This window comes from Neovison vison, chromosome 10 (assembly GCF_020171115.1).
Source record: "Neovison vison isolate M4711 chromosome 10, ASM_NN_V1, whole genome shotgun sequence".
NCBI classification, from domain to species: domain Eukaryota; kingdom Metazoa; phylum Chordata; class Mammalia; order Carnivora; family Mustelidae; genus Neogale; species Neogale vison.
This window is the reverse complement of record NC_058100.1, coordinates 42,996,174-43,019,106: the sequence shown is the minus strand read 5'-3', so window position 1 is coordinate 43,019,106 and position 22,933 is coordinate 42,996,174. Positions and strand designations below refer to the sequence as shown.

Below are 22,933 nucleotides of genomic sequence, written 5' to 3'. Positions count from 1 at the left end.
CTCAAGTAGAGGCAGTTGTAGGCCCTAGGCTTTCTGTGTGGCATCTGTGGCACCTGCTGGGTTCCGTGGCTCTCCCCGCCAGCTGGGGTCGGCACTCCCCACCTCTGGACAAAAGGGGTATGGATGGACTTTGATTCTGAAGATTGCAAAACACTTTTTAGATGAGACGTTCTCTGCTGCCCCCATTGTCCTCAGACCACCGTCCACACTGGCCGGGCCCTGTCGGTGGGTCTCCACGGCTTGAACCTGAGATGCTGGCCTGTGCCTTGGCAGAATGTTCTGACTCCCACCAGCGACTGCTTTCTCGCCGCACGCACGCCTTTCCTTCCGGCGGCAGTGGGGTCGGGGCGATTCTAGCGGTGGAGCGCTCCATGCTGAAGCGGTTGGCTGCTTTCTGGGGGGCGCCCGTGGGTCAGGCTGTCCTCGGCGCGCAGACCGTTGCCGCTCCGTGTTGGGTTTGTGCTGGGAAACCGCGTCCCACTCGTGCACGATCTTAGGGCCTTCGCCGCCCTGCGAGCAGGGGCTGGAGGAGGCTCGGCCAGACGGCGCCACGCCTCGGAAACAGCGCACGTCCCTCCTCTCTCCCTTCTCAGAACGTCGGGACCGTCAGCGAGGGTCTCTGGAGAGCTGCAGCCGGTAACCATATGGGGCTGCAGCTCAGGGCCTCGCAGATGGAGGGGCGGCGGCAGACCCCGCCCCAGCACCCAGCGCCCCTTCTCTCCCTTGCAGGTCTGGCCGTGGGTCTAGGCTTTGGGGCGCTGGCTGAGGTAGCCAAGAAGAGCCTCCGCCCAGACGACCCTTCAGGTGAGCTGGGCCCTGGGAGGTGGGCCCGTAGGACCCCCAGACCCCCGTGTTCCTGGAGTGTGGGCCTCCAGGAGCCACCTCCTGGCCTGTGCTCCACATAATGGCGCCCCGGAGTCGTCTGTGGCCCGAGGGCTGCTCTAGCCCGCTGGCCCAGCTCCCCCGGGCTCCTCCGGCGGCCAGTACCTGCCCGCTGCGGACTGGCTTTGGCCCTGTGGCCGCCTTGCTCTGCGGGGCTGGGGGGTTGTCTGTGCTGCTGGATCAGCCCCTCAGGGCCCTCGGTGCCCCCGCCTCTGAGACCCGCAGCTGCCCCCCTCACCCCAAGCCCTCTCTCTGTCTCTGAGGTGAACACCACACCTCTGTCCCCTGCCTCCCAACCTGTGAGGTCACAACCGTCAGTCCCCCCAGTCTGGGTAGCAAGGCTGGGGCAGGACTCCGCGGAGAAGGTTCGGCACACTGGCTCTCAGGCCATGTGGGGGACGCCCCACTGTGCTCTTGCACGGTGACCCCCGGAGCCCAGGCTTGGGACCCTGAGGGGGGCCTGCCTCACAACTGGACAGCCCCTCTTCAGCTACAAGACCCTCCGGTGGGGACAAGGGGCCTTGTGGAGAGAAGGCACTGGCCTGTCCCCACAGGCCAGAGAATGGGGTGCCCAGGGCGCATCAAGTGTCCTTGGAACCGGAGGGGCCGGAGGACAGAGAGGGTTTAGTGAGGGTATTTTTAGTGTCAGCTTTGAGACACTTTGGGAAACGAAGCCTGGCTTTCTCTGGAACGAAAAGCCCATGTTCTCCGCGCCTCCCACCCCCGGAAACTGGCTGCTCTCTGGGCACCTCAGCCAAGTGGAAAAGAGGCAGCACTGGCTCCAAGGTTACAGCTGGTGACCTTCGTCAGGGAAGTGGTGACTCTGCCTGGGGGTCAAGGGGCCTAGGGACCATGGCCTGAGAGCCAGGGTCAGGGGGCCTGGGCACCCCCCAGGCGCGTTCCAGCTCCGGGTGGGCTCGAACCCATGGCCTGGAGGACACTGACCAGCCCGGCTCAGGCAGCGCCAGCAGAGCCTCTCCTGACTGGGGGCCGCCCACCATGGTCGGGCTCTACCAGGCGGTTCTCAGAACCGGCTATGCCCAGGCGGGAGCACCTACCTCCGGGCCGTGGGGAGGAACTGCCTGGAACGGCCGAGGGGGCTGCGTCCCGTCTCAGAAGCACTGCAGGCGGCCCAAGGCTGTGTGTGCCGGGAGCACAGCTCTGCCTCCTCCCCGGCCTCTTCCCCTCCCCTCCTCTTCGCGACCTTTCCACAGGGGCCCAGGGGCTGGGGGGTGGCAGTGCACACAGAAGGGTGCCCCCCCTTCCCTCAGCTCTGACTCAGGGCAAGGGGGTGGTGTGGGGCCCCTTCTTGGCCTAGCTTCTGGGGCGGATCCGGCTTCATGCAACTGCCCTTGGGGTGGGGAGGGCAGAAGATCCACAGGTGCTCTTGGGACCTTCTTGTTTGCAAACTGAGTGTCCCTGGGGCTTAGTTCCCATTTAGTGCCCATGTTGCCCCCCTCACCACCCCCCTCAATCTGTCAGAGGCCGGGCTGGATGCAGCACCCGGGGTCGAGGGCGGGAGCACACTGGCCACCCGACCTGTTCCTTCCTGGAGGACGTGGCTCCTGCACTCGGAGCACTGGGCCAGGCCTGGGATGATGTGGGCTGAGGACAGTGCGAGGCACTGTGGGGGACAGCCATGGGCACAGATCTAACCAGGCTCGCAGGACAGAGTGCAGGGAAAGCAGCGGGTGTCCCAGGGCTGGAGGAGCTGGCGGGGAGGCCTTCTGACCAGGGCCGACTTGGTTTGGGGCTGGGCCGTGCTGGGGTTGGGGTGAGTGGATGGACGCCAGAATGGGCCCTGACATCCTGTGGCCACACGGTAGCAGCCCCCCTGTGTCCTCACCCCACAGCCCACCACCCCTGGTCGTAGTGGACAAAGGTCATCTGCACCCCTGAGGTTACTGCACATCGTGAGCCTCCGCGGGCCGAGGGGGAAGGCAGACAGCAGCTGGCCGAGTGCTGTCCTTGACCCTATGCTCTGTCCCCAGCCAACGGCCCTCTCCTGCAGCTAGCTTGCCTTGTGATCTCAGGGATACAGATGACCTTTGTCCTGTACGTGAGGGGGAGGGACAGTGACAGAGACCTCACATGGGTCCCTCCAGGTTCCTCCTTCCTAGTGCCCGTTCCCTACACGCCACTGACCATGGCCTTCCGTGGTGCTCCCATCAGGCCCCTGGGACAGATCCCGAGGAAAGGGCTCCTCGTGTGTAAAAGCGTGTGTGTGCGTACGTCAGGCAGCTTCTGGTCAGGCCTGGGAGACCCAGGTGGCCCTGGAGGGCCTTGCACAGCCTCGGGTGGGTGGGTTGCATGACACCCCGGAGCGTTAGTTGCATTGCTGGTTTTGGGGGTGCTCAGGAGGCTGGAGCCTGTGTCAGGGCTCCCGTTCCTTCATGCTGCACTTGAGAGCCCCCCCACCCCCCGAAGTTTTGTATTGTCCCTGTTTTTACGAGGCTGAAGCCTGGGGACGGTGCTGGGTGCACCCAAGCTCCCTGGCTTCCCGGGCTGAGTGAAGACACGAGCTGCAGTTGCCCCACAGGCACGCATGGCTTCCCAGCCCCAGCCCCGTCCTCCTCTCGCTGCACGGCCTGGGGTGGACTGGGTAAGGCCTGCGGACGCCCTGGGAGGGGACGGCGGGCGGCGCTGACCCGGCTCCTGCCCGCAGGGAAGAAGGCCGTGCTGGACTCCAGCCCCTTCCTGTCGGAGGCGAACGCGGAGCGGATCGTGCGCACGCTGTGCAAGGTGCGCGGGGCGGCGCTCAAGCTGGGCCAGATGCTCAGCATCCAGGGTGAGTGCGCGGCTGGGGGGGGGGGTCACTCGGGAGGGACGGGTGTGCGCCCCCCGCCACCAGCCCCTCTTGCTCCTGTCCTGGCTGTTGACCAGCCGGAATGTTCAAAGACCTTAAATGGGTGTCCGTGGTGATTGCTCTTGCTTCCCTGGGGGTGTTCGGCACCTAGAGGCGGTCCCGGCCTCTCCTAGGCTGGTGAGAGCCTGCTGCTGTCCGCGCCCCCTGCTGCCTTGTGTGGGTGCTGGGGGGCGGCCGCAGGCCTGTTGTGGCAGGATGCTGGGGACACGGGGTGCGTGGGCCTCGGCAGGGAAGGCCGGGATGAGTGGCTGAGCAGAAGGGCCGGGGGCCACGGTGGGGGTGCCCCAGAGGCCTGGCTCCTGCAGGGGAGGGGGTTTGAAGACAAGTCCCCTTGCGGATGTGCAGCGGGGCTCCTGGGAGGGTGTGGGATAGAGTTAATTCCCAGGGCAGGCGGGGTGTGTCTGAGCCCACGACCCCCACGTGGTGACTCCTCCCACGGCCAGGGTCAGAGATGCACGCCCGGCTGCCCGGAGGCCTCCTCGGGGGCCCAGACACATGGGAGCAGCCCAGAGCGGGCAGCAGGGAGCCAGGGCGTCAGCTTACGGGACTTGTGTGCAGGACGTGGTGCTCCTGCCCATGGTTTGTGGCAAATCGTTTTGGAACACTGCCACTGCCACTGTAGCCGCACTCCCACTGTGGGCCACCACTGCGGGAGGAAAGCTGACCGGAGCGGCCTTGGGCAGAGCCACCACGGCTCCAAAGCAGCACATTAGGCATAAGGTCCGAAGGGAAAAACAACGGTTCTCTGTAGGTGGCCAGGTTCTGGGTGTGTCTGGGATCTGACTCTGCTTTATTTCTGAAATTTGCTCCTTCTGTAACCCTAAAAAGCTTTGCCTGTTATTTCTAAGAAATCCATTTTCTCAGGTCCCTGGGTGCGTTAGTGAGCCGCAGCCCCTGCTGCCCCACGCTGGGGCCCTTGGGGTGCGCAGATGCCCTCCGCGCCCTGGGGAGAGGCTGGCTCTGGCCTGCGTTGTTGGCTGTGTTGCGTCTGGAGTGTGCGCAGCCTGGCCCGTGGCCCTGTGCCCTCCCTGGAGCCTCTATCCATGGCCCCGGGGGCCATGGAGGGGGCTGCTCTGCTCCTGACCCCTGCGCCTGCTCTCTGAGGGGTTAGCCCTCTGCTAATTTCTGGTACCTTCTAGATGATGCTTTCATCAACCCCCACCTGGCCAAGATCTTCGAGCGGGTGAGGCAGAGCGCGGACTTCATGCCATTGAAGCAGATGACAGTGAGTGGATGGGGCCTGGGGGGGATGGGTGTCTGGGTTCTCTGCCCCTCCCCTGTGCTCTGGGCTGCGGCAGCCTGTAGGAGGGGGCAGCCTGGGGTGCTTTTCAGGGCGTCCTGCACACGGGCTGTACTCATGGCCCTCCCTGACCCCTCTCACCAGAAAACGCTTAACAATGATCTGGGCCCCGGCTGGCGGGACAAGCTGGAGTACTTCGAGGAGAGGCCCTTCGCGGCTGCCTCCATCGGGCAGGTGCACCTGGCTCGCATGAAGGGTGGCCGCGAGGTGGCCATGAAGATCCAGGTAGGCAGCCGGTGTGTGCATCCACGCCCGGGGGAGCTGCGGAGGGCCCGGCTGAGGCCCTGCAGGGTTGGGGCCTCTGCACCCTGCACCCCCGCGCGCACCCCCCGTCTCCGGGGCAATGCCTGGGTCTGCTCAGCACCGGACCCGGGAAGGACCTGCTGAGCGCGCGTGGGTAGAATGGCCCCCCTGCGAGCTTAGTGCGGGCGGGGCCAGGGGACTAGCAAGCATCTGCTGGGGGGCGGGGGGGGGACTCTGGCTGCTGGGGGCAGGGACGGGGAGAAAGAAGTCATGAGGGGACCTGGGGGGGGGTTCTGGTAGCATCGTAGCGTCCTATCTGTCACTTGCCCGAGTATGGGGTCTGGGGGGGACTGGGCTGGGAGAGCAGGGCTCCCCTGCATGGCCCGGCCCTGCCTGCCCGAGACCCCTCTGCTCCGCCCACAGTACCCCGGCGTGGCCCAGAGCATCAACAGTGACGTCAACAACCTCATGGCCGTGCTGAACATGAGCAACGTGCTTCCCGAAGGTCCGACACCGGCTGCGGGTCAAGGGCAGGCATGTGGGACGGGCTCTGGGGACCCACGGGAGCGACCCTGGGGAGCCCTCAGCCCCCGCTGACATCCTCCTCCCTGGCGCAGGCCTGTTCCCCGAGCACCTGATTGACGTGCTGAGGCGGGAGTTGGCCCTGGAGTGTGACTACCAGCGGGAGGCCGCCTGCGCCCGCAAGTTCAGGTGTGGCTCATGGCTAGTGGCTCCCACAGGGGACACAAGGGGGCTGCTCGAGGTCGTAGGCCCCTGGAGAGGGTGGTGAAGGCCCCCGTGGCTCTGAAGGGTGGGTGGCGATGATCATGGCCCAGTGGCATCCCCGGGATGCGGGGGAGGCTCTGGTGCCAGGTGTGACCCCCAACTGCCCACCAGGGAGCTGCTAAAGGACCACCCCTTCTTCTACGTGCCCGAGATCGTGGATGAGCTGTGCAGCCCCCATGTGCTGACCACAGAGCTGGTGTCTGGCTTCCCCCTGGACCAGGCGGAGGGGCTGAGCCAGGAGATCCGGAACGAGGTGTGTGTGACCGTGGTCTTGGGCCCCGAGTGGCCTTGTGGGGATGAAGGGGACAGAGAGGGCTGTTGCGTTCCCCCTGCCGGGGAAAACCTGGAGCAGGAGTCCCCGTGTGGGCAGTGGGTGGGGCGACCCGAGGAGCGGGAAGGATGGGAGGGGGTTCCCCAGGCCCCGACTTGGCCTACCACTGCCGTGACCGGGTCTGCCCCGCCCTCTCCCCCAGATCTGCTACAACATCCTGGTCCTGTGCCTGAGGGAGCTGTTCGAGTTCCATTTCATGCAGACGGACCCCAACTGGTCCAACTTCTTCTATGACCCTCAGTTGCACAAGGTGAGCCCGTGGGAACTGCCTGGGAGAGGGGTCTCTGCGATCGGGGGTCTCAGCCCCCTTCACCAGGCTAAACCTCTGAGGTGTTGCCCCTTCCCAGGTGGCTCTTCTGGACTTCGGGGCGACTCGGGAATACGACCGATCCTTCACCGACCTCTACATTCAGGTTGGCCGGCGCTGGGGCCTGGGGTCAGCTTGGGGACACTAGGAGTGGGGAATGACGGGGCTGCTGTGCCCCACCCCCAGTGACTGTGGGTGAAGAGGAGGACTGTTGGGCTCACAGGCCGGGGGGCTTGGAAGGAGCAAAGGGGACAAGGGTGGGGGGTAGGCCACTGGGCTCCCTGGCCGCCCGGGAGCACCTCCTCCCCTGCTGCTCACGGTCCTCCCGGGTGTCCGTCCAGATCATCAGGGCAGCTGCCGACAGGGACAGGGAGGCGGTGCTGAAGAAGTCCATCGAGATGAAGTTCCTCACTGGCTATGAGGTCAAGGTCAGCTCCCCACGGCCTCTTGGGCTCCACAGACCCCCGTGTGTGGGGAGGGTGGGCAGTGGGCTGCTTTCCCCCAGACCTTGACTGGTGCCCTCGAGGCCTCTCCTCAGGCCTCCGTTGACCCCTCCTCCACCGAGGTCCTGGGCGTGGTGGGGTGAGGGCATGAGTGGAGCCTTGGGGAGGGTCGGGAGGCGGGCACCCCTCTTGCAGACCAGTACCTCTGGAGCTGGGGCTCGGTGAGCGTGGGCGGATGGCACAGCCCCGCCCCCCTTCCGAGGTCTGGGTGGCCCGGCAGGGGCTGGAGCTGGGTCTTAAGCGCTTTAAATGGGTGGTGCCAGTCTGTGTTCCTGTGCCCTGAACTGGCACTGGAATTCCCCGAGAGCAGCCCTTTCCCTTTCTCCCCCAAGAAGGGTGCACAGGCCACAGCCAAGCCTCCAGGCGTCTGGCTTCAGCCCCCATGTTGGGCCCGGGCCCCGCCCATCCGGCCTCCCCCAGCCCCAGGCGCACAGCGGGCTCCCCTGGCCGGGTGCGGGGCCTGTCACGTCAGTTTAATGCTCAGATGCCCCCCTGAGCCTCTCTCCTTCAACGCCGCCTGCTGGGAGAGCTCCCACCCACCCCCTGCGCCCCCCTCCAGGCCATGGAGGACGCCCACCTGGACGCCATCCTCATCCTGGGAGAGGCCTTCGCCTCGGAGGAGCCCTTCGACTTCGGCACGCAGAGCACCACCGAGAAGATCCACAACCTGATCCCCATCATGCTGAAGCACCGGCTCATCCCGCCCCCCGAGGAGACCTACTCCCTGCACAGGAAGATGGGGGGCTCCTTCCTCATCTGCTCCAAGCTGAAGGCCCGCTTCCCCTGCAAGGCCATGTTCGAGGAGGCCTACAGCAACTACCAGCGGCAGGCGGCGCGGCCCTCCGCTTGAGCCCGGCGCCCGCCGGCGCCCCGGCTCCCCAGGCACGCTGCCTGGTGTGTGCGCAGCCTCTGTACGGAGCAGAGACCCGACGGCAGGTTCCCGTCCTTGTCAGCGGGCGGTTTCCGTCCTGTGAACGCTAGCGGGGGTGGGGGCGGGCCTGCCGGGGGATCCCTGCCCCCAGAAATACGGAGAAGCCTTGTTGGATGTTATTGGACGCACGTAGAGGATGAGGCTTGTGTGATTCTAGGAGATTGTGTTTTGTGCCCTCTGTTCCAGCCTGTCTCCGAGCGGTGCCCACAAGCACTGCTTCCCTGCATGAGCCCCGCCTGCTCTTAGGCTGGGCTGTGCCCTCTGGACAAGTGGAAGTTTCTGGACCTGTGGAAGGGGTCAGGAGCAGTCCATGCTAGACGTCAGTGTGTGGAGGCCCCTCTTGCCCCCTCCAGGCCCAGGGGCTTTCATGGAAAAAGATGACTGTGCCAGTGTCACCTGGTTAGACCCGAGAGGTCACCACAGGCTGTTAATTTTTGTACAATTCTTGTAATTGTCTGATTTGTTTCAATATTAAAAAAGACAAAAACGCACCCTCTTAGCATTGTGGTGTGAATTTCTCTACACTCAGTGGGCGCTGAGCTGCCCGAGGTCATGTCACACTCCAGGCCACCTCTAGATGCATTTGGACACTCAGCCCAAATTCCTTTCCGGGGTGGGGGGCAGCACATGCGGAAGAGCCAAGTGCCTGGCCTGCTTCCCAGGGGGAGAGGCTGCGGCTGGGGGATGCCTCCCCGCAGCAAACTAGCGTGGGCGTCGGGGAGCCCTGCCACGGGACCCCCTGACCGGTGCACCAGGGGGTGAAGGACGCCAGGGGGTGAAGGACACCGCTCCAGGACGGGAAGGGAGGTCTGACTGGTGTCCGTGACAGCAGCTGGGGGCCTGGCGCCTGATGCCACCTGTTCTGAACCCTTGTCAGAGCAGTCACGGCCCTTTGGAAGGCCGTTTTTGTGCATTTTTTACATATATTCTGCCTTTTGGGACATTCGGGGGCTGGCAGGGTTCAGGAGCAATGTGGCTGCTGAAGGTCGGGATCCTGGACTCAGGACCTGGAACGGGGAGGGCAGCCACACGGCCCGAGCTCCCTCTCTGCTCCCCAAGAGTCGGCAAACTGGTCCATGGTCGGGCCCTCTATCTACGTGTACAAGTCACCTGGGGACACAGCTGTGTTCATTTGTTTCCACACTAAGGCCATGTGAGGCCACAAGAGTGGCCACAAAGCCCGCAAAGTGGAAGCTTTCACTGGCCTTTAACGGAGAGCTAAGCTCATGCTCACCTGCCGCGCTACTGTCTCTCCCGCAAGGCGCTCTGACAGAGCAGTGACCCGCCAAGAAAGGTCAGGAAGGTCATCGCGTGTGACTCGGAACCAGGGAGGGGGCTTCAGGGTAACCTGGTGCAGCCGGCTTCGGATCGCCTCTGGTACGGGCTGGCCGCGCTTCCCCAGACGGGCGGTTCTGACCAAGTCGGGGACGAGAGCAGAGACGCTGGCCCGCGAACAGCAGAAGCAAACCAGCCTGCCGTCTGGTCTGAGCAAGCAGATGCGACAGCCGGCGGGTGGGGGCTGGGGGGTGTCTGGCTGTGCAGAGGGTCCCCCGCGGGGCAGGTACACACAGAGCAGGCCAGGCCTCACTCATGGCCTGCTGCGCGTTCTGGAAATGCTGGCCGGACGAGAACGGAATGCCGCCCTTACCTGAGCTATGGGGTGGAACTAGGACAAGTCCCCGGTTAAACTACTCCCGCGTCCTTCCGCAGGCTAAGGCGGGCACTGGATGAGGAGGGGGCCTGGCAGGAAGCAGGATCTAGGAAGACGAGAAGAGTCAGTCACCTTTCCTCCGCGGCTCAGACCTTTCCATCAGGGAAAGAAAGACAAGACCGTCAGGTCTAACAGCTCCCTGTTTTATTGCAATACATCAAATTCTGGTTAATATTAAGTGATACCGACGTAAAATATTGGCGAGGAGTCTTGTTACATTTTTGACTATCCCACCTTAAATATTTCTGTGCAAAAGAATCCACACCATTGTCTGGTAGCAGAGAATCGCTTATAAACCTCCCTAAGACATCGAGGGCATAAAACCGAACAAAAGGAAATAGGCCAAAGCAGTATGTTTCCCTTCCATACACAGATTTGTCAGCATTATATTCTAAACAAAAAAAAATGATTACACCTAGGCCATGCAAAACTGTACAATAATATTACAATGAGGAAAAAACCCTAAAAAATTTATAAAATAAATGTTATTACACTATCAAATAAAAAAGCAGGTAAATTTGTCTCATGAAGTTTCCAGGTTTGTTCTCGTCAGTCGCCCCCATAAGTGACGCGGCTCCTCGCGTGTGGCACTCGTCCCTGGGAAAGGGGGAAGGGCAGGCCCACTGGCCAGCGCTAAGGGGCCGAAGACTCCAGCGGAAGCCGGCCCCCTGATCCAGAAGGACTCTGCGGAGAATCTGGACTCGTGATCGAGTCAGAGCAAGGCAAGAGGTCTACCGGGCGCAGCGATCGGTCATGCAGCTTACCTACTCACCCGGGGGCCGGGCCGGGGCGCGCGGGGGCCCGCCTGCTTCCCTGTCTGCCCAGCCGGGAGGCCGCAGCCTGAGTGACTACCGCCACGGACGGACAGATGGCCCTGCCATGCCGGGCGTTGGCGATGCCCGCCGCGCCCTCCCGGGCTCTTCTGGAGGAGACCCGAGATGCACAGAAGTGCAGCCGGGCTTTCACAGAAGTGGACGCGGCCACTGAGTAGCAGAATGACAGGACCCTAACCATACGGAAGGCAGAGGGAGGCTGAGAGCCGGCCAGGAACGACAGATTGTTGCTGTAAACATAACAGGGATTTCAGATTCTTCCCAGAAGCCTGGGTATGAGGACCGCGTGGGAAACCGACCAGGCGGGCCCTTCCAGCGGCGGCCCCGACCCTTCCCACGTGCTCCCGGGAGCGGGCGCGCGTCGCTGACGCAGCCTGTGTGCATGGGCCGAGAACCCCGAGAGTGAAATTTACTTGAGCGAGCACTTGACGAGGAGGAAGGCTTTTGTTTTTGGCAAAAAGAAATGTATGTGTATATATATAATTTTTAGATACCCAGAGCACACACGACGTAGTTAGAATTCAAGGGTAGACAACAAATTGGCTGCACATACATAGCACCAAGTACCAACACACGCGGACTAGCCGAGAAACGTCTCACTGGTCTGTCCTTCCTACGATGAAACGTGCGCCTGCTGCCGGGTGTGATTTTAAAAGGTCCCGCAAGAGAAGAGAACAGGACTTGGGGCAGCAGTACTTCCTCCCTGATCTTGGCTCCTGACCCCTCTGAACCATCAGCAGGTTTCCTGTTTCCCTGGTACCCATTCCCTGCCTTTTCCAGACCATTCTTCTCAGAAGCTTCTGCTGGTAACTGCTTCGTACCTGAGAGGGGATAAGCCCAGAAGGGTCATTATCGCAGGAAGAGCCGCTCCCCGCCCCCCGCCCCGAGCGGCTCCCCGTGGCACTGTTTCTCCTCCAAACTCCTGCCGTCAGGATGGGTCCAATCCGGGGCTGCTCTATGACGACTCACGACTACTAGGGACCTACCGGAAAGTGCCAGGGTCCCTGGGTCATCACCATCTTTGGGGGCTCTCTCCTTTCTGCTGTGACTCACTGCAGTGTTCTCTGCACCTCAGGCAGGTGGACGCTTGGATCCTAAAAGCATCCTCTGGAAAATAAGCACCTACAGGCAACACAAACCCACACGTAGTTGTCAAAGCTTCAACGAATGGCTTAGTGCGGAGTCCTGGGACTCAGGGCTGGGAAGCCAGGGAGGGGAGAGGAGAGGGGCCAGGGAGGGTCAGGAGGACAGGAGGCAGCTGACCACAGGCCCTTGGTGGCGGGCTTCCCTCGCCTCAGCAAAGTGCCAAGTTCTCAGGGCTACGGGGTCCTCGGGAGGTACCAAGCTCAAGGTCTGATCCTTGGTGACCAAACCCCATCTCACCCGCCTTTCCCTAAAGCGTAAAGCTGGAGAGAGGATGGGCAGTCGTCCGCGTGCACAGGCGGCCCCGTGGGTCCTCCCTCCCCGCGCCGGGCCTCAGGGACTGAGAAGGAGGCGCCACAGGGGGACACGGTTCACGCTCACCGAAGCCGAGTGCGCTCACTGCTAGTTCTCAGAGAAATTTAGATAAAAAGGAAGCGAGCCAGATTCTCTTTACTCCCATGAGATATTTTTATTTCTCTTTCTCTGCTCATGTGCTTAACTGGGAACTAACTGTGAAGGACTGCGGGCCTCCGGGGTGTGCGCTCGCTTCGGCGGGAACAGCAGGGGTGCCGTGGGGGCCCCTGCCTGGCAGCCCCGGCTTCTGTTTGCCACTGGGGCGGGAAAGAGTATTTGGTTAAGGCTGTTCAAGTCCTTGCATTTGAGGTTTTCTATTATTTGGTAATTAAACTCTCAGGCTTCTCTGAGGGGGGCCGGGGCGAGGACACCTTGAGGCAATGCAGGGAGAAACAGGGTCAGCCCCCGGGGAAAGGACCTATAGGAAGCGTTTCAGGGACCTTCAGAAGCCACAACTTCCCTTGCGCGCTTTCAGCGGAGGGGCCGGGAGGTGATCACGTTTCTACATTCATCTGCAGGAGATACCAAAATACAGTAAAAACTGAGGAGTGTGGTTCAAATTCTACTGCTACCGAAAGACCTGGAAGTAAATTTGCCTGTTGATGCTGCTGCTGAAGAGGCTTCCAGGGTTTGAGCCTGGGCTCGGGCCGCAGCCCGGAGCGGCTGGACCGGGTTTCGGAATGTTTTCCCAAAGCCCCCGGGGACTGTGGCCGTGACCAGAGAGGGAACTCTGACTCTTCGAGCTCTCCATCTACCGAGGTCTAGAATGTCAGCTTGAGGCCTTCCTACCCTTTAAATTACTTAGCTGGAAAACAGACGAGAAACAACACATTTCTTTAAATTAAATGATCTCTCTCTTATATAGGAATCCATCTTTTGCTGAATACAAGATGCTTCTTTTTACTATATACATTCAGTATTTAACCTCTACATTTGTGTACTTATTTAAACTCTGTATTGTAGTAAAATATGCACTGTTTTAGTGAATAAGGATTTACTGGCAACGATCAGGTCGACATTGGCTGTGGGCGCTGGAGGAGGGCGCGGGCCGGCGGGGGGACCCGCACACTGCCCGGGGCGCCGAGACTCTGCCGTGGAAACCAGTCTGCCTGACGCTCTTCCCGCGCACGTCTGCGAGGTCTGTCTACTCGAGCTACCTTCGGGAGGGGGACACGATGATGGGAAGCGACTCTGAGTGTATGAAATGGAATCGATACTCATCGAAGCTGTTCAGGGGAAGTCTGCCTTGATGGTTGCTGCTGTTACGTCGGGGGGCGGGGGTGCAGGGAGCTGGGCTGCAGGTGCGATCGTCCGCGTCCCCGAGCCCCCACCCTGCTCTTGCCACCGGCCCTGGGCCTTCCAGGCAGGGGCGGGGGATGGACGTGGAGACAGGGCAGTGGAGGGGCCGAGAGGGAGAAGCTGCTCTGGCGTCCGCTCTGAGCGCCGAAGCCACTCACGGGTCCCAGCTCCCGCGGTCGGTGCTCTCCAAGGAGAGGCTCTTGGTCTTCCGGGGCGACACTGGGCTGGGCGGGCTGCTCAGGTTGGAGCTGTTGGAAGCTGTGGAGTGCCTCGGGGAATCCGAGTCCTGTGGGGCCCCGAGAGGACGTTCGTGAGACGGAGAGGCACGGGAGGGGCTCAGCCCCGCACAGGTGACCTGCGGCCACCCCGAGCAAGTAAGCTGGTGTGAGCGGTCTACTGTCGCTAACGAAGCCCCTTTCCTGAGGCCAATAAAGGGCAGAGAATATAGCCAATGTTCAGCCCTTTCTGTAGGACTTTGAAATGTGGGTCCCTGTCACAGAAGCTGTTAGAACATCTGTGCCATAGTGTAGTGCGCAGCCCAGGCGACCAGCCATGCCGGACCTCCCCCACCGCCACAACCCGCCTCCTGCCAAGTGTGTCCCTGAGTCATGACCCCTGGCTGCAGCGGAGGCCACTCTTGAGGTGGTGGCATCACTTCGGTAAGGGCACGAGTCCTACACAGGACTTCTCCGGATCAGACGCTGATGCTGCCCACACCCCACTCACCTCTCCGTCGAAGTCCCTGGCCGGGGCGTCACTTCCCTGGTCCATGCCTCCGGAAGACAAGGAGCCCTCTGACGGGGAGGGCATGGGCTGCCACTTGGCATTGTAGCTTCCTCCGGAGAATTCTCTCTTTAACGCGCTGCCGTTCTGTGCAGAGGACCCTGCGGGACGGCACTCAGGTGAGGCTTCACACGCGGACAGACAAGGGGACAGCCCTGTAGAAAGCGCACGGACTGGGGAGACCTGGGCTGACCCTGGGGCCAGCCGCTGAGGGACACCGTTTCTCAAGGCCACTGGCCTCTGCAGCCATCACTTCACTGCTGGAAAATTTGCATGAAAAGTAAAGGGACACAAGAGAAGCATTTTCATTCCACGGGGAAAAAAGCCTGGTATTTGAATACAAAAGTGAGGTGAGTTTCTTCAAATTTCTACTCTAGTTTGGTCTCAGAGCTGAGGCACCCAAAGGAGGGGCCAGCACCACTCGGAGGAGGGAAAAGGATGACAAAAATCCCTTGGAAATACTGGGGAATTGTCCGTACCTATATAAAGCTCTCAGTATTCCTCCTTAAGCTTTTGCTTAAAAAACATTTTAATCCTCCTGAGCTTCCATATTAAGACCATGGGTCTAAAGAGGCTGCTGAGGTTTTCACACAGGATCCAGACTGTGTTTTCACACTAAGAATTCAGTACTAGCGTCAAGAGGACCGTGTCGAGCACCTCAAGTACCTCACGACCACGGACACGTGGGGTGCTCATCTACGCGGACAGGAACCTGCCTGACACGCCTGTGCTCGGGGCCTCCTGGCCGCTTCCCTCCGGGCCCCTCGGCTGCAGGCGGCCCGCGTGTCACCGTAATGACTCCTACCCCAGCTCCCAATGCCGCGTGGACACCGGGCACATGTCGTGGAGCTTGGGAATGCCCGTGCCTGGGCATTATTGTGGCAGAACTTCAGAGGTCCCTGTGCAAGCCTCTTGTGGGGATTCTGGAATGCACCTCAGGCTTGGAGCCAGGGGCTCGCCCTCCTGCTCCCCGGGAAGCTGCCGCCAGCGCCTGCCGCGCAGGGTCTCTCACTAGACACATGCTGCTCTTCACGGCCGCCAGCGCGCCTTACTTTGCTGAGGGGACTCTTCTGGGTCCTTGGGTCACGGCCTTCCTGAAGGCGCACCTCATCCAGCGCCTGCTTCAGTGTCACGGAAACGGTATTTTATTTTTGTGTAAGTTTTGTCATTCTGAATAGAAATCCACACCACCAGAGGCTTCCGTTGCTCTGCTTACTGACTGCGTGGCCTCGAGCAGGCTCTGTTACCTTTCCGAGTCTCGGTTCCATCTGGGGACACAAGAACAGCTTCTCCCGTATGGGAATCTGGGGGAACAGCAGCCCTGGGTACGCGGAGAACACGGTGTGACCCACAGGTGCACACGGGGGCCTGTGCCCGGCTGCCCCCCGTTTGCCGTCTCCTTGCCTCCACTCTGGTGTTAACACGTGACGGCAGGGCTATTTTGACTGACCAGCAAAAGGGGCGTGGGGACAGTCTGAGGACCATGGTCCTGGCTGACTGAGGCCATACACTCAGGCACGGCCTCTTCTAAAGAGCGCTGGCTTAGGTGGCCAGGTGTCTGAGTCTGCGTGACCTCAGGGGAGGCCAGGCTCCCTAGCAAGCCTGCCGCTGATGGGAGGACTGGGTCCTCCTCCTTGGGGGCGGGGGGCAGGACAGAGCCATAGTGGGAATCCCCGTGTGGCTTTTACTTCACATTGTGAAGCCATCCCAAGTCTGGCTCTGGAAGATCTGTGCTTCTGGTTCTGGAGGCAGACAACAGGGTTCCCTATTACTTCTTGTCTCTCTCAGCTAGCTGTCCTCTGGAACCTTCTGACGAGCTGGATTGTTCTCCAAGCCAGCAGGAGGCACCTGATGCAGCAGATGCCCCTTGGGATTCCTGGGAGGGCCTTCCTCTTCCTCTTCCTCAAGGAGGCCAGGCCTGCGGGGTTTGTGCAGACCTGGTGGGTGGGCACAGTGAGCAGGGACAGAGGCCCCTTACTGTGGCCCTCCTGGAGAGGTGGCGGCCTGCTTCAGCCCCGCACATGGTTATGATGGACGCATCTGCACTTCTGGGGGTGCCCCCCACTCACAACCATCGAGCTCTTGGCCAACACCATGCTGCTTTTGAGAAAGTGTCAGAAAAGCAGCCCTTAGCTATAAGCGATCTTCCCCTGACTGGGGAAGCCACGATGAGTGTGTGACGTAGCTCCCTGCTTATGATCCAGGAACTACCATCGATCTCCGAATTCAACAAGACTAACTTCGAATTGCTGCAATCAGTCAAACGCTGCCTCTGTCCACCCCTCTCATTCCGAGGCAGGCGGCTGTTAGTGGCCAGGCACTTTCTCTCAGGCAGACAGTGAACCCCCCGTAACCCCCCTGCTCCCCGAAGTCGCTCCCTGCTACAGCAGAGCGGAAGCCCAGCACGGGGCAGAGTTTCCTCTCTCGGCCCCGAGCCCAGGGTTCTGTGCAGAGTGCAGGAGGTGCTGAGGCTCGGGGCGGAAGGAAGAGAGGCGGACAATAAGGACGGCGAGCCCCATGAGCGCAGGTGCTGGTCACAGAGACTGTCCTCCTTGCGCCCCAGCGGAACACCTGCCGTCTACTGGATGTTCACCGGACAAACATCCTCCCCTTCTGTGCACCGGCTATGATCTTGAACCTTCCAGAACCCTGACCCCACTCTGCTCCCGCAGGAAACCAAGGGTCACCTGAAACTCTTCCCTGTCCCTCACCTCCCACAGCTAACTCCCCACCAGGCCTTACTGTTTTAACCCCAGAGTGTCTCCCTTCTCCCCCCTCCACCGCAGTCCCCGGGGGCCTATCCCCTGCACCGGCCACTCGGCAGCCCCACCGGGATGCGCGCCCCACTCTTGCCCCGTGTCCAGTCTCCATCTGGCAGTCAGAGGATGTTTTTAAACATGTAAACTGCATAAAGGTCCTTCCTTCCTTCAAATTCTTTAGAGGCTGCCGGTTGCGTTTCTAATAAAGTAAAAATGTCTCAGCTTGCTCTGCACGACCCTGCGTGATCGGCCCCTGCCACCGCTCGTGCGTTATCTGCGGGTCCCTGTGTGGCCGCCACCAGGTAGCCGCACGGGCCGGCCTGCTCTCAAGTCGTCAAACACGACTCCAACCGCGCTTCACCCCTAGGGAGGGCCCGGGACCCTCCTAATTCCCCAGTGTGACTTCGTCCCCAACGGCTACACCTCCAGAGTCGGCGGCCCGTTTATTTCCTTCAAAGCCTCGATCACCACAGCTTGTGGTACGAAGTGTCCGTCTCCTGGGGGCACCGTGAGCTCGAACGGGGCCCGTGATGGTTTTCTCCACTGAAAGTTTTCTCCCCACGAGCCTGCTCGTGTGCTCCCTAGGCCCCCCCGGGAGCGCGCACGCGTTGGGGAGGCAACGGCGGGGCAGGGGGTGCGGGGGACCCCCGGGCGGCACTTACTCGCTGACAGGCCGCTGCTGGCGCTCATGGAGCGGCCGGGCTCAGGGCGGGATTTGGTGATGGAGGGGATACTGACGGAGCCGCTGAACACCGCGCGACTCTCCTGGGGCCGGGGGTTCTGAAAACAAAGCACAAAGAGAAACTCTTCAGCCAGCCAGAAAGTGATTCTCTGCCGCGACATCTACTGCTCACTTTGGTTTCAATAAACAAATGACCTTGACCAGAGTGATACAGAGCAAGGGACAGCATGATCCCCCCGGCCCCTGAACTTCAGCACCCCGACAGAAGAAAGCTCACCCCCACCCAGCGAAAGTGCTCATCCTTACACATACTGAAATGTTATCAACACATAAAAATTCTCTTCGTTGTGAGAGCAGCTAAGTAAAAGTTAGCGGCTGGAGCGACAGCGGACTGCAGAATTACATGGACGTTTGCAGAGATCGGAAGCAAAGCTTCCACTTCCTACGAGATTTCTACCAGGACGGCTCCACTAGCTCCACAGAATAAGGCCACATGGAGGCAAGGCAGGGAGGAGTGTATTTTCCCCCAGTAAATGCTGTAGGCGTGACACCGGGGGCGGGGGGGGGGTCCCCACCCCAGCCCCCCGCACTGGCAGAGCCATGCTCTGGGTCCCAGACAGCCCGTCCGGAGCCACCACAGCCGGCGGGATGCTCTCACTCGGCAATCCTGGTTTGAGAAGTTTTCCGTCACATCATGGAACGGGTTCGGGGTTCCAGAGAGAAAAGTGAGCCCGAGTACTTTGAAAGCCACACTCGGCTAGAGAGGAGGCGTGGGGACGAGCTGTCTGGACTTGGCTGAGAACGGAAAGCACTTGGCTGCCTCGATGGACCCAAACGTTTGAGACCAGAAGGAGGGGCGGCTGACACCTGAGAGAAGGTTGTGTCAAGACAACTAACACCGGCCAAGGTCAGCAGTCAGGAGAACACACGTCAGTATCACGTGAAGAACTCCCAGTCCTACATCCCAAAGAGCTGGGCCAGCTGAGAGGCAGCCGGCCGGCTGCAGACACAACCGCCGCCATTTCGGTTCATGTATCCTGTCTGCAAAGTCCATTTAATTCTTGGTGTGTTATTTTTCCTCCAAGAAAATAAAACAAAACTGAAACGGTGCCCGCATTCTAACATTCACTCACGCACAGAGAAGCAACCTCTGAGACCCCAGAGACACGCACACAGCGCAGCAGAGCAGACATCGACAGAGATGGGAAGGTCAGTTTCACCCTTTAAATTTGTACTGTTTCTGCCGTAACCCCTACGACACCTTGGTGGCATCCTAGCCTAGAACAAACGGCATAAATTGGGCCTGGAAAAATATACCAATGGTTTAGTAACTCTGAATACTGAAGCAGTGAAAAACTGACTCACAGAAGACAAGTTTTGTGAGAAAAAACCCCCACAAAAGATGGTTTACCATTCATTCAGCTGGAGTCCAACTTCCATCTAAAGTGACAGGAAACCACCGTTGCTGGTGTCTTCCATGCGCCAATACGCTTTGAATTAGGGGAAAACTTAAAGATGACAGACAGTGTTTCTAACTAGCAGAGGACTGACTTACAGAACACCTCTGCCATCTTTCACGGAAAAACTCCTGGCCAATTAATTTCTACAACATTCCTCTGGAACCACTCCCTGCCATCTGTTACCAAGCAAACTAAGCTTTATTTTTATCGTTAATCTTATTGTGTCAAATAAGATACTTCAGTGACATTACAGTTTCATGGCAATGCCATTTCAAACATTAAAACTTAGGGTACTTTTGTAAGACAAGCAAAAATACAAAAATAAACTTCTTAGCCTACAGTTTTCTATGCAAATAAAAAGCTGGTCAGAGGGTGCTGCGGGACCCGGGTTTGCAGGACAGAATCCAAGTATGTTATTTGCAAAATGCACTTGAGAAAACGTTCTTGAGGCGTTAGCTAAGTATGTGTTTCTTGATGGAAGTGTGGACAATCTTCTAACGGCCACCAGCTCTCCGGCCACCGCCCTTCCCGGTGCAGCCCCTGTGTGCTAGTTCTCTCTCTGGTTTGGTTGTTATATCTTGGATTCTGGCTGGAATTAAAGGCCTATCAGCACCTCAAAGACTAGTGAGATTATCATCTTTTTCCAATTTATCCTGTGACTCCTTAATACTATTATAATTTTTACCTGGGAGATTTTTAAGCTTCTCAAAAGGGGTTTATTGTGGAAAGAAAGCCTGTGGCTAGGCCCTACCACAGACTTGAATGCCACTAAATGAAAAAATATTTTCTTTGAATTAAACCAGTTCTAGGCTAATGAACTATTAAAAAATGGGAAAATTCTGGGATTCCTTTTTTGCTTAAACAGAATAAGGACCCACGCAGGGGCTATATTTAATGATGGCATCTGGAAAGAGAAAAACATGATGGAAAAATCTTCTATGAAACATAAAAATACCTCCTTCACTGTCTAAAAACAGAGAGAAATCCTCCTGTCTTCATGTTTTTCCTCAAAAGAGAAAACAAACTTGAAGAGGAGGAGGAGGAAGAACGAGGTCTGGCAGAAGAGAAGCAGGCTGAAGGCCGACACTCACGCTCAGAAAACGCCCCCCACCCCCCGCAGAGTTACTGATCAAGCCAGCTAGAGGTCCGCACACAGTTAGTGAAGTTAACCCCTGACTCGGCTGTTCATACCCTCAGAGGCATAAAGCTTGGTGTACCAGGGACAGAGCGCAGAGACGGGGAATACTCGGGGTTTATGGAATCAGGAGAGAGAAATTTTTCAGCGGAATTAACAGTCATGTGATAGATGTGCTCAAAGTTGATCGGAGAGGAGATCAGGCCGGAGTGATGATGAGGGGATGGATAAGGGAAGCCTGGCTAACAAAACGACAGAAAGAACAGAAGTCGTGAGGCCATGAGAATGGAGTCAATGGTCACAGGTGACATTTCACAGCATGCATGCAGCAGAAACGACACGTCTCACATCAGGACTGCGTCCTTCATGAAATACTTTCAGGCCTTAGAGAGTTAAATTTTGGAGTCCTCCTGCCAGTAACCAAAAGAGCTGATGTGCAAAAGATCATCTGCTTTATAAAATTATTATTATTATTATTTTTATTATTACTTGCATCAGGGAAGCAGAAAGTGGACTTCCGGAGCTGCAAGGAGACTTTCAGAGTTTAGTTCAGAATTTTCTTGGGCGATAAAATCAAAACATGGCAAAAACATACCAACAAATCAAGGAAGTAAAAGAGCAGCGATTCCACAGCCAGCCTCTCGCAAGAAGTGCCATGAAGCTGTTTCTGTGGAAACCGGAAACCGTTTCCTGGGACGTACAGATCCAGTGTTTTTACTGCTCTTGTTTCTGACAGGAGCACAGTGGGACGGAGGATGACCCTGATGACTGACACGACTCTCAGCAGCCCAAACCTGTCTCCACGTACATATCCAAAAGAACACATTTGTTTTTAACAAGGGGAAAAAATCTTCCCTTCCATGTCTGGGGGTACTAAAACCTAAAATAACGTAATTCTAAAGATCCCGACAAAGCTTTTCAAACGGAGAACTCTAGTTTTTCAGGTACGATGACTGGGAGCCCAGATTACTCAGCACCCAGCCTGTCTCTGAGGCGCATTTTCATGGTTCAGGTCCGGAGAGCAGCCGTGGGAAGGTTCAGGGGTGGCAGGGAAGGACTTGGCAGGGAGAAAGCTGGCAGAACCTATGTCCTCCTGAGCTGGGATGAGCCAGCTTTGCTGGTAACTTATGAAGACTGAAACAAAATCTCTTCTATAACATATGGTTTAGAGATGTGAGTGAACCAGTGCTTTCCAAGGTTACCTAAAAAGGAAAAAACTCACTGATGTCAATGTAACTTTGACTTGAAGAAGTAGTATTACTTTGTGGAGTTCTAAGGGGTCACTGAGCTAGAAACCTGGTCTTCACGAACAACTCTAGGGATGGACAAAAGGCTAGGAGGTAGGTCATGGGCCAAAACCAAATCTTCCGGAGATAAACTATTTTTCTTGTATTCAATGGGAGAAAAACCTGCCCTTTGTTGCTAGCACCCACTATGGAAAAAAAAGCAAACGACTAGCAGGATTCAAGAAGCTAACGCAGTATGTACTTCTAAGTCCTGCACACACGTGTGTAAAGGGCTCCTGTCGGACCCAGACTCCCTCAGCCTGATGATCTTTTGCACATTCATGAGGCAAACAATCCTCTATCAGTATCATTTTGGTACCCAGAAGAGCTTCCGAAGATACTCAATAAACTCTCTAAGCTCGTAAGTATGTCCCAGGAAAGCAGTACTGATGTGGGTTAAAACACAACAATGTCTGGGCTACGTGCTGCTCCTCGCTCGGACGGTAGCACGGAGCTCTGGGGTCTGACAGCCCTTCTGACACGTTAGCGGCAGATGAATTTAATTCATCTTAATTTTTGGAAATTGTTCATTAAAGAACAGATCATTTCACTTCAGCGGAAAGGACATATCAAAACCTGGGACCATATTAAAATATCACAAGCTTTTCAGTAAGCATATATACACACAGGTACACACATGCATATCACTACTTTTCTTCAGACGTGCATACCAATGTGTTGTTTACCAGTGTCTACCCCAAGGCAAGCACGGGTCTGGGTGGACAGTGTATCAGAAATACTGGTTAGGTGGTGAAGTGGGTTCCCATAAACAGCCCCGGCTTGTACGTCCCTTTCTAGTAAAGGGAAGAAGGCCAGTGAAACTAAAATTAAGGCGAAGAAACAGGTTTCAAAAGGTATACCAACTTCTTGTCCTGGAAATACAAATGTGCTTACAAGGTAAGAAAGGCCTGGAAGAAATATTAAAAACTGGCCTGCTTTCTAGGGCAGAGGAGCACGTGTGTCAATGATGGAAGGAGCCAACAAGGCAGTCATGGGTTAGCATTTCTTGGTGACAAGAAATGCTAAAAACCAAGGGATCTAATGGGACAAGTGGTTGCACAGAAGGCCACATGTCATGCAGTCAGGTGCGGGAAAAACCTTCAGGAACACTGTTTGAGCTTGTTCAGCTCAGTAATTAAGACTAGACATTATTGTTAACAAAAATAAATAAATAAAAGACTTCTTTTACTTTAAGTGGTAGAAGGTAAAGGAAGAAAAAGTGGAGTGAGGGAGGCTCTGTTATGAAAAGTTCTTATGATGTTTGAAATCTGACCTTTCTTTTCACTGTGCTCATTCAGCAGGGTGTGTGGTGACCAAATATTATGTGTATGAAGGTGTG

At 57.9% G+C, this 22,933-nt stretch overlaps 2 protein-coding genes across 17 annotated transcripts in view; one reads left to right on the top strand and one right to left on the bottom strand.

Moving 5' to 3' along the window:
* The window catches only part of COQ8A (coenzyme Q8A), a 35,973-nt gene extending 27,333 nt beyond the window's left edge, over nt 1-8,640 (top strand). Inside the window, exons 5-15 of the mRNA XM_044267106.1 lie at nt 730-804; nt 3,548-3,670; nt 4,888-4,973; nt 5,133-5,273; nt 5,715-5,796; nt 5,909-6,002; nt 6,189-6,330; nt 6,551-6,658; nt 6,756-6,821; nt 7,057-7,143; nt 7,778-8,640. Of these exons, the coding sequence (XP_044123041.1) occupies nt 730-804; nt 3,548-3,670; nt 4,888-4,973; nt 5,133-5,273; nt 5,715-5,796; nt 5,909-6,002; nt 6,189-6,330; nt 6,551-6,658; nt 6,756-6,821; nt 7,057-7,143; nt 7,778-8,068 (1,295 nt within the window). The 3' untranslated portion in view covers nt 8,069-8,640. The remainder of the gene's footprint in view (nt 1-729; nt 805-3,547; nt 3,671-4,887; nt 4,974-5,132; nt 5,274-5,714; nt 5,797-5,908; nt 6,003-6,188; nt 6,331-6,550; nt 6,659-6,755; nt 6,822-7,056; nt 7,144-7,777) is intronic.
* A 1,342-nt stretch (nt 8,641-9,982) lies between these two features.
* Nucleotides 9,983-22,933, bottom strand: part of CDC42BPA (CDC42 binding protein kinase alpha) — a 310,389-nt gene continuing 297,438 nt past the window's right edge. For 10 of the 16 annotated variants that reach the window (XM_044267088.1, XM_044267092.1, XM_044267089.1 and 7 more), the window contains 4 exons: nt 20,365-20,550; nt 17,694-17,811; nt 14,216-14,373; nt 9,983-13,775 (listed from right to left, as the gene is read on the bottom strand). In XM_044267088.1, coding sequence (XP_044123023.1) covers nt 13,644-13,775; nt 14,216-14,373; nt 17,694-17,811; nt 20,365-20,550 — 594 coding nt within the window. In that variant the 3' untranslated portion in view covers nt 9,983-13,643. The remainder of the gene's footprint in view (nt 13,776-14,215; nt 14,374-17,693; nt 17,812-20,364; nt 20,551-22,933) is intronic. The other 6 variants (XM_044267096.1, XM_044267101.1, XM_044267099.1 and 3 more) reach the window with 1 other exon arrangement.